The following is a 10,346-nucleotide window of genomic DNA, read 5'->3' on the forward strand; positions in this document are numbered from 1 at the left end:
CAGTACAGCTGGGAAAATTAGGTTTCAGTCGATTTCTCTGAACATCAAAATGTTCTGTGCAAACAAAAAATGCACCAGAGGAGCACGTAAAGGAGGGGTGAAATAATGACAGAGCGAGAGCGAGAGAAAAAAACATGAGGCAGACTTTGCCCAGGCTGATGGAAATTTCCACCACAGTCTCTGTCAGTGAACTCAAATGTGGTGTTCAGTAGACGTTTTTTCAAATTATACCTTTGATATGAATTAATAATGATTTCACAGGTTCAACAAGATGACATATATAGGAAGGAATGCAAAAATAAAAACAATGTGCAAGTAAAAGTACTAGTGCAACACTGTCTATCTTAGGTAAAAGTACAGAAATACTGAAACATCCTGTGAATGATTATAAATGACTAATCCTACTACTACTACTAATAATGTGTCAGTGCATTAGCAGCCTTATAATATCGTGGACCTGCATTTAAACAACCCAGGTTGTTTAAATGTCTATTAACTTATATGAAAGCTTCTCTGCAAAATGTGTTGGTGTCACCCATGTAATATCAAATGGCTTTTTTAAAATTAAAAAGAGATGTTGCTGGTTTGTTGTTTTAGTCACGCAACAGCACTTCACATTCATGGTAATACATGATGTAAGTAAATCTGGTTACCTTAGTTGTGCTTGATATTTAAAGGATAAGTTCACAACTCAAGGTTGTCTCAGTCAGTCAAGTCCTCCAAATGAACACTGAAGTGGGTTTTGTTTACCATAACCATTAAAGTTTATTTGAAGTCGATTTAAGTTGTCAGTCATCAAAATTAGTCACATTAAGTGGATATCTTTCAAAGATTTTATAATTTCCCTGCACTGAAACTCAACAGAGAGATATTTTCCAGGGAAACACAAAGAGGAAATTATATACTAAAAATACTTTGATTACTTTCAGTGTTACATGGAACAAGGATAGTAGATGTTGTTCCCCATCATTTCCACTGAAAGGGTTTGGGAAAGGGTGTAGTGATGGCCAGTGTCAACAGGAGATCATGACACCAAATAAGACTCTTCACATGGACACTCGGCCATCTTAATGTGGACATTGTAGAATTTGTGAACTTTTACTTTAGCGATCTGGTCAATGTGGACAAACAGACAACAAAGAAGTAACAAACTTATAAAAAGGCACTTCCACACATTCAGTTACTCTATTTTCTACCAGCTGTCTACATATACAACTGTTTTGCTAAAGTCATTTATATCCACTACAAACTTTATGTTCCACCATAGAAACTTTCAGCATAAAGCACTGTAAGACTGTAGAGGTCAGGAAGCTTAATAACTGATGAACTGCTGCGTATGTATATTAGTGATAAAAGGGAAGCTGGTACACCTACAGCCTACGTATCCCACAAACAAGGATTTAGTATCTTGCACCAAAACAGTAGATATGGTTCTTGGATTGAATGTTTCAGACTTCTCTTGTCAGCATATTCACACTGTTTGTGGATGGATTTTGGACAGCAGGGAGGGGATGGCAGTCGGGTGGTGAACATGGACATAGTAGACAGCAGCTCCTCCAGCCATGATGGTCAGACTCAGTTTAATCAGGCCGGTAGCAACAGAGGTCTCTTGTTCCGCAGGCTGGAAGAAATGAAGTAACGTGTTTACATTTGCATAGAGTACTTCATGTTCAGATAAAGCTGTACTGTGGAACTAGAATGGAGAAGAAACAGCATCCATATCAGACCTGTCTGGTTTTTAGGGGCTGGTACATGCGATCGAACTGAGTGAAGATTGCTGAACGGGCTCCCTCCCACTTCCCTGGTCCCATTAAACGATATTGATAGGCTGTGACAGGTCCCCAAAAAACCCTTTTAAATAGTGGGTAGTCTGTGAAGAACAGCCAGAGGAGACTTGGTCGCACGCCGATGTCCCCAGCTAAGTCGTCCATGTAGGTAACAAAGTCCACATGCAGGGGTGTCAACTTTGACACAATGTAGCTGTGAAGAAAATACACTGGAAATGAATGATTTAATATAGTATGTGCAGGATGAATATAACATGTAGCATAGGAAACTGTAAACTAACATTGTACAACACCTTTATATGGTGTTCAAGAAAAAACAAAAAATGTATTGATGCCATCTTAAAAATGATTACTAATGTGCTTGATAGGCGTAAAATATAACAATATTGATTATAACATTAATAAAGTACAGAGGGCTTTACTTTTTGTCAATGATCTTTGTGTCGTTCTCAATAGCCTTGATCATTGCCTGGTTTGAGGGAAGTTTTTTATATCCTGAAGAAGACAGAGATAAATGTACTTGACACATATCAATTTAATTTAATGTTTATTTATATAGTGCCAAATCACAACAGATGTCATCTTAAAGCACTTTACAGTATGAGGTTTAAGACCTTACAAATGTAACATTATACAGAATTATAAAGAAAACCCAACAATCCCACTTGAGCAGCACTAGGAGACAGTGGAGAGGACAAACTCCCTTTAACGGAAGAAACCTCCAGCAGAGCCAGGCTCAGGGTGGGCGGCCATCTGCCTCGACCGGTTGGGGTGAGTGGAAAGAGAAGAGAGAAAAGAACAACAAGCAGGAAACCCTGCCCTCTGGAGATATACAGCTTCAAGATGGAGGAAACCTGTGAAGAAGAGAGGAGAGGAAGACAGAGAGGAGGAAGCACATCTATGGGTGAGAGAAGACACAAAGTTAATGACATGAAATAGAAGCATATGAATAGATAAAGCAGAGAAGAGAGAGTAGAGGAGCTCAGTGTATCAGTAGAGTTCCCCCAGTCGACTAACCGGTAGCAGCATAACGAAGAGATGGTTCAGAGTCACCTGATCCATCTGTAACTGTAAGCTTTAAAAAACGGGTTGTTTTAAGTCTAGTCTCAAATGTAGAGAGGGTGTGTGCCTCGCAAACCTGAACTGGGTGCTATATAAGTAAATGGTCACTTATATAGCACTTTTCTACCTAGCTGGTACTCAAAGCGCCTTACACTGCATCTCATTCACACACACACACACACACACACACACACACACACACACACACACACACACACACACACACACACACACACACACACACAAACACACCGATGGCAGAGCTGCTATGCAGCTGACTTGACTCACCGGGGGCAACTTGGGGTTCAGCAACTTGGGGGGGGTGGAAAGAGGACCAGGCCTTTATGTATTTTAAGAATGAGTGATTAGTTTGATTAGTTTCTTCAGGTTTCATGTCTAGGTGTCCAGGTATCTATTAGCGGTTACCTCACCTCTGAAGGCACAGGCGACCCAGCGGGCCTGCATTTCAGCCTGAGCGATGATGGCTCCAAAGGCATGAATGAAACCCACGACAGCCAGGGTGGGATGCTCCAAGTTGGGAGGAAAAACGTGCTTGTACAGACCCACACGGTACCCAGATTTGTACATAGCACTGCTGGGCAAGTAAGGAAAACCATAGTTGTAGCCTGTGGCGAACACAATGATATCCACCTGTGATGAAGAAGAGTTAAGTTAGATACGTTGAAATTATGTTTAAAGTAAAGGAGGATTCTTGGTTGTAAGAAGCACAGCACTAACTTTTTCCACAACGCTGCCATCATCAAACACCACGGTGGAGCCTTGGATCTCCTTCACATTTGGCTTCACGATGACCGCACCAGACAGAATCTTGAAGGGCAGGTCGTCATTAATCACAGGGATCTGACTGAACAACCTGACGAGGTGGGAGCAGCACAGGACAAGAGATTGTGATATAGTTAGATATGCAGTGACAGACGGAAAGTAACATCCTCATACACCTACTGCACATTTCTGTTCATTATACAAGATGTATTGCTTCAATGAGGTTGATTTTATAGCCTGCACACTTCAGCTACAATGTGAGACTTTATTGGAGGTCCTGGTGACACCTACCTGTGTTTAGGTTTGAGTGCATACATGGTGTGATCATACATGGCGTTAACTTTTTTCTCACCAAACCAGTTAAAAAATCTCATTGGCAGCAACTGGAACAAGATGTGGACAAAACGTGTGTTGTACTTCATGTCCACTGGCAGGCCGTTGTCAGAAACCTGACGGATGACCCAGGCACCGCGACGAGTGCTGAGATACACCTGAACAGTGACACAGAATAAAAACCTACATTATCAAAATGCAACTGTGTATGAAAAGAAGTTATCACAATCAGACTGACTTCCCAACCTGCTCTGCCACTCTGCTTCCCTCCACAGCGATATCACCTCCTGAGTTACCGATGCCAATCACCACCACTCTCTTCCCGTACATGTCTTCGGGGCCCTTGTAGTCCCAGCTGTGGAAGTATTTTCCTTCAAACGTATCAATTCCTGCAACACAGCAGACTGATGTTTGCACATATGATGTTACGGTGCCTGCTGATATCTTTCAGTTTTTTGGAGCAGATGTGGGAAACTTGTGCCAAGAGCAAGAAGTGAAAACCACGATCCCACAGTGGTCTTAATGTTGAATGTAGAAATCAACCCTTATGTCAAATCTGTCTTTACCTGGAAAGTCCTTGAGTGGCAGGTTAGGGTAGGTGTAATGTCCAGAGCAACAGATAACTGCATCAAAGACATGCCTCTCTTCCTGTCCATCTCTGTCCTCAGTCACCACTTCCCACTGACCAGTGCGAGAAAAGTCTGATCTCTGCCTGACACTTTTTACGGAGGTCTGAAATATGAAAGTGATAAACAACAAGTTATTCTACAAAAATACAGTTTAAAAAACTGCATTGAGCTATTTTACTTTCTGGGTTTTCCTACCTGCAAGCGAATATGTTTCAGCAGTTTGAAGTGTTCTGCATACATCCTGAAGTATTTCAGGATTTTAGAGTGGTGCATGTAGTTGGGATAATCAGCAGGAATGGGGAAGTCACTGAAGCACATCATCTCTTTGGAGGTGTTGATGGTGAGGGAACGATAGATACTAGCCCTGTTTGGCTCTGACACCTCCTGCAATTTGAAATGATAGAAAACACAAAGAGCTAGAAAGACTGTTTCTCACATGGCACATGGAAAGCTTGGAGCATAAACACAAACTGCTTGTCAGCACTTGTTCCTAATCTGGAGTCTTGCCTTGAACTTCCACAGTCCGCCGATGTCATCGCTGCTTTCAAAGCAGGTTGGTAGCATGCCTTCTTCCAGACAAGCCTTCATGCTGGTCAGACCAGAGGGGCCAGCCCCGATCACTGCTACTTTGTGCACCATGATGGAGCTATAACAAGAAAACTAATTATGTTCAGAATTATTTCTGTAAAATAATCTGCAGAATCAGTTTCGAGTGGATATTTCCAGATGTGCAATTGTCCCATCCAGTGCATGACCCAGATTAATGTTGCGTATTCTACAACATGATTAGTGCATGCACTGTCCTGCTGCATCCTAATGTGGCTGGAACCTGCACTATATATACGGTGCCTATAAAAAGTTTTCACCCCCTTGAAAGTTTCATCCTTTTATTGACATCATAAATCAATCATGGTCGATAAAAGTTGGTGACTTTGACAAAAATATTTCAGAAAAATACCTCATTAATGTCAAAGTGAAAACAGGTATCTACAAAGTAATGTCAATTAAATAAAAATATGTCAGGTGAAATCAGTGAAAGCAGACGCTTTTACACAAAGTGACTTACAAGTAAGGAACAAGACAAGCAAAAATCTAAGTGAAGGAGAAAATATCAAAGCAGCAAAGTTCTATCAAAGAAGTGTTTCTGTTTCATGAAATGCAAGGACAAGAAAGAGCAGAAAAGTTTTCTTTAGGGGAAAGGAAGATGAAGAAGAGTTCTGTTATTTAAATATTGAGAGTGAGGTCGCTGAGCTTGCAGAGTTTGGCAGCTCATTCCACCATCGTGGGATCACTGAGCTGAAGAGTTTTCCATGGTGTCTACTGTGTAGTGCTGGGACCACCAGATGTCATTCACTGGTCGAACGCAGTGGACTGGAGGGGATGTAGACCTGCACGATTGAGTTGAGGTAAGTTGGAGCTGTAGAGTTGACCACTCTGTAGGCAAGAGACAGAGCTTTGAACTTAATTCTGGCAGCCACAGGAAGCCAATGCAGAGATCTGAAGAGAGGTGTGACATGAAGTCTTTTGGGTTGATTGAAAATGAGGCCTGCTTCTGCATTTTGGATCAGCTGCAAAAGTTTGCAGATGCCGGTAACCCCATCAGCAGTGCATTGCAGTAATTGAGACGGAATATGATCAACGCCTGTACAATGAGTTGCGTCATGTACTCCGACAGGTAGGGTCTGATCTTCCTGATGTTGTGGAGGGCAAATCTACATCACCTAGAGACTGTGGCGATGTGTTCTGTGAAGGTCAGTTGGATGATGACCTCCTGATTTCTTGCTGTCTTAGCAGGGACAATCACAGCAGATCCAATGTTAATGCTGATGTTGTGTTGTGTTGAAAGTTTGGCAGGGAAAACAAGAAATTCAGTCTTGGAGATGTTAAATTGAAGATGGCTCTCTCTCATCCAAACAGAGATGTTAGAGCGACATGCAGAGATGCGTGATTAGACTGTAGAGTCATCCGGCGGGAAAGGATTATAGAGCACAGAGAAAAAGTATAGATGGAAAAAAGAAAAGGACCAAGGACTGAGCCCTGTGGTACACTGGTGGAGAGATTAGGAGAGTTAGAATCATTCCGCTGCCAGGATACCTTGAAGGTTTGCCAGACAAGTAAGACCAAAGCCAGGCTAGAGCTGATCCAGAGATGCCCAAGTCAGAGAGACCAGTCTTAAGGATTTGATGGTTCACAGTGTCAGAGGCTGCAGATAGGTCTAATAGAATTAAGACAGAAGAGTTACCTGCAGCTTTTGCAGCCCATAGGGATTCTACAACAGTCACAAGTGCTGTCTCTGTGGAGCGACCACTCTTGAAGCCAGACTGATTGACATCAAGGAGGTTGTTCCGGGAAAGAAAGTCTGAGAGTTGATTGAAGACTCATTCCGGGGTATTGCCCAGAAATGGAAGAAGAGAGACTTGTCTGTAGTTTTCCACAAGGTGGGGATCAAGAAAAGTCTTTTTTAACAGTGGAGTAATCTGGGCCTTCTTGAATGAGGTGGAAAACGTGCCTGTTGTGAGAGAAGTGTAAACGTGCCTGTTGTGAGAGAAGTGTTGATGATCTGTGTATTAGTGTTGGTGCAACAGCTTGAAGAAGAGTAGAGGGGATTAAATGCAGAGAGCAGGTGGTCGGGCAATTCAAAAAGAGGAGGGTGGATACATGATCCTCTGAGAGGACTGCAGATGTAAAGTGAGATGTGTCATTGAATGTAGTTAGCAGGACGTCATCCTCAGGAGGCGGGAGTTGATGGCTGCCACCTTGTTAGTGAAGAAGGAGGCGAAGTCGTCGACTGTGAGACAGGTGGATAGAGCAGTGACTTGAAAGTGGAGAACAGCTTTCTGGTGTCTGTGGTGTTGCTGAGTGTGTCCTGGTAGTATTCAGTCTTCGCCCTAGTGACACTGAGAGAGAGATGCAAACAAATCCTGATATTCTGCAAGCGCAGGTTGAGTCTCGGATTTGCGCCACTTCCTCTTAGCACTCCTGGGCACGGTACGCTGCTCACGAATCTGGTTGGTGAGCCAAGAGGTGGAAACTGAAGGACAAGCAGGTCTGGAAGATATCAGACAGAGACTGTTCAGGCAGAATGAAAGTGTATTGCAGAGCCTGTCCGCGTCAGGGGTGGAGAGATCTTGCGGCGAGGGCAGCGTGGCAGAAACCAGGGAAGAAAACCGCTCCAGGTTTAGAGATCGGAGGTTGCAGTGGAATCTTACCAGTGTCGATAAATGAAGACTCTGAGCTGAATGAAGAACTGATCTGATAAATACAGGTAGCAACAGAGATGTCGTCCGAAAGACCAAAGACTGAGTTTAGGACAATCCTGGAGGATAATCTTATTCAGTCAGCAAGACAACTATGGCTTAGAAGAAGATTTGTTTTCCAGCAAGATAATGAACCGAAGCATACAGCAAAAGCTACACAGAGATGGTTTACCGACAACAAGGTGAATGAGTCAAAGCCCAGATCTCAATCCAATAGAGAATTTGTGGATGCACTTGAAAAAGGCCGTTTACACCGATCCCCACACAACCTGTGATTGATTTATAATGTCAATAAAAGGATGAAACTTTCAAGGGGATGAAAACATTTTATAGGCACTTTATTACACAAACTGTGCCAAAAACTAACTGTAAAAAACAGTGATCATGCGTAAGTAATAAGGCAAACTCTGATTCCTAATACATGCAGCACAAAGCTGTTAATGGTTTATAATAGTCTTTCTGGGTGTTATTGAACTTGTGAGCAACATACTAATCACAGGTTCTGTTATAAAACTGTCCGTCTACAAAGAACTATTCACAAGCTATTGCACATCTTTAAAAAGTGAATTTTCTTGTTTTAGTCACGTTGCAGTTTAACAATATGCACATAATCATAACATCTCACTAAAACACTCAGCCACCTCACTTGCAATCTTTAAAAAACTGCTGAAAACAGAACTCTTCCGCATCTTCCTTTGCACCTAAAAAAAAAAAAAAGTTACTACTCTCTTGTACTTACATCTCTTTAAACAGAAACACTTTTTTGATAGCACTTTGATCAGCTCAGTGATCCCACGATGGTGGAATGAGCTGCCAAACTCTGCAAGCTCAGCGACCTCACTTTCAATATTTGAATAACAGAACTCTTCTTCATCTTCCTTTGCACTTAAAAAAACCTTTCTGCTCTTTCTTGTACTTGCATCTCATGAAGCAGAAACACGTTGATAGCACTTTGCATTGATGTTTTTACTCTTTGACTTAGGTTTTGTTTGCTTGCCTTGTTCCTCACTTGTAAGTCGCTTTGAATAAAAGCGTCTGCTAAATGACTAAATGTGAATGTAAATATAAAACACTTGATATCTACACATAGGCAGTGAAACCATTAGCTCTCTGCTGACAAATTTTCCAGAACTACAAATGTATTTACTTTTCTTACCTTCAATTGCGCGTGTCCGTTTTGTCTGTCAAGTGAAGTGGTCACAGAGTTTAAGGCACACTTTCTTTTCTATTTTTTTAATGGTGCCCAAAAAAGGCAGCAGCCAAGTTAAGCAGTATTTACCCAAAGCCAAGGGGCATGACTTTGTCTAAAGTCCAGTTTGGAGTCCTCTGTATTAAATTAAGTGGAATTCGGAAAAGTGCTGATGATTAACTGTGTCCATCCAACGTGTATGACATGAGACAGGTTCAGATTTTGTTTCCTGTTTAATTATTAATCTAAATTACAACCCAATAATTCAGAATTATATTTTCCTCACCTTTGAAGACACGTGCGACCCATCAGCCTGAGGCATGATGGCTCCATCAGAATGGATAAAACCCACAATAGCCAGAGTGGGATGCTCCAGATTTGCGGGCAAGACGTGCTTGTACAGACCCACACCGGCCCAGACATGTAAATTACATTGTTTTGCAAGTAAGGAAAATCATAGTTGTACAAAAACAAGCATATCCACCTGTAACAAAGAGGAAGAGAAGAAGAGAATTCTGAATTGATATTAAATCACTGAAAGGTAAGTGTGTAGTACATAGGCATTGATTTAAGTTTTTAAAAAATCTTGCCATCATCAAACACCACACTGGAGCCTCGGATCTCCTTCAAGTTTGGTTTGACGATGACCCCACCAGACAGAATCTTGAAAGGCAGGTCATCGTTGATCACTGGGATCTGACTGAAGAACCTGATGTAGTGATGGACAGCAGAGGGCAACAGAGACAATGCTCCTTTTTTTGATTTGAAGATTACTGTACATTGGAGACTGTACATGCGCCATTGTTTGATGAAACTGAACAAATGCTGCTATACACTGCTGCTTAAATTCAGTTCACCAGATAATCAGAAGGAATAATAATATGACATGAGACTGCATTACAATATTAACAATACTTTTAAGAGAGAAGCACCAATATCCTACCTGTGTTTAGGTTTGAGGCCATACATGGCGTGTTCATACATGGAGTTCATTGTTTTCTCACCAAGCCAGTTGAGAAATCTCATTGGCAGCAGCTTGAACATGATGCGGACAAAATGTTTGTTGAATCTGTCCACTGGAAGCCCCGATCACTGCTACTTTTACAGTTTATAATAGCTTAAAGGTGTTTACTATTGTCCTATAACTGTCATAACACTTTGTAGTGTAAATCAAAGCTTTTGTCTTAAACAGCATCCAGATCTTTCACTGAATTTTGGATTGTTTTCATACTTAATTTCACATCATGTTTGAATCTAAGCTACCAATGGCAGGAATACTGAGTATAGTATTGTGAATAATATATGA

General features: G+C 41.6%; 1 protein-coding gene across 3 annotated transcripts; it reads right to left on the minus strand.

The window, feature by feature from the left end:
- Positions 1-723: 723 nt before the first annotated feature.
- Positions 724-9,348, minus strand: LOC113152358 (dimethylaniline monooxygenase [N-oxide-forming] 5-like). 3 transcript variants are annotated; one of them, XM_026345565.1, is made up of 11 exons: positions 9,327-9,348; positions 5,102-5,240; positions 4,790-4,978; positions 4,532-4,697; positions 4,212-4,354; positions 3,924-4,123; positions 3,588-3,723; positions 3,281-3,500; positions 2,210-2,282; positions 1,728-1,980; positions 724-1,621 (listed from the first exon to the last, which is right to left on the minus strand). In XM_026345565.1, exons 2-11 carry the CDS (start codon positions 5,231-5,233, stop codon positions 1,472-1,474), a joined length of 1,662 nt encoding a protein of 553 aa, XP_026201350.1. In that variant the 5' UTR covers positions 5,234-5,240; positions 9,327-9,348; the 3' UTR covers positions 724-1,471. The 3 variants fall into 3 exon arrangements, with proteins under 3 accessions (XP_026201350.1, XP_026201349.1, XP_026201351.1); XM_026345564.1 differs by lacking the exon at positions 9,327-9,348 and adding an exon at positions 9,008-9,085; XM_026345566.1 differs by lacking the exons at positions 724-1,621; positions 2,210-2,282; positions 9,327-9,348 and adding an exon at positions 9,008-9,085 and having other exon boundaries at positions 1,833-1,980.
- Between the last annotated feature and the right edge of the window lie 998 nt (positions 9,349-10,346).

This window comes from Anabas testudineus, chromosome 4 (assembly GCF_900324465.2).
Source record: "Anabas testudineus chromosome 4, fAnaTes1.2, whole genome shotgun sequence".
Classification (NCBI taxonomy): Eukaryota; Metazoa; Chordata; class Actinopteri; order Anabantiformes; family Anabantidae; genus Anabas; species Anabas testudineus.

Bases quoted from the DNA above. Each gene is read 5' to 3' on its own strand.
- LOC113152358 (XM_026345565.1), bottom strand. From the start codon at position 5,233: ATGGTGCACAAAGTAGCAGTGATCGGGGCTGGCCCCTCTGGTCTGACC. The intron at 4,698-4,789 runs GTAGGAAAACCC...TTCATATTTCAG, and splicing joins TGAAACATATTCGCTTGCAG to ACCTCCGTAAAAAGTGTCAG. The intron at 4,355-4,531 runs GTAAAGACAGAT...GCTGTGTTGCAG, and splicing joins GCCACTCAAGGACTTTCCAG to GAATTGATACGTTTGAAGGA.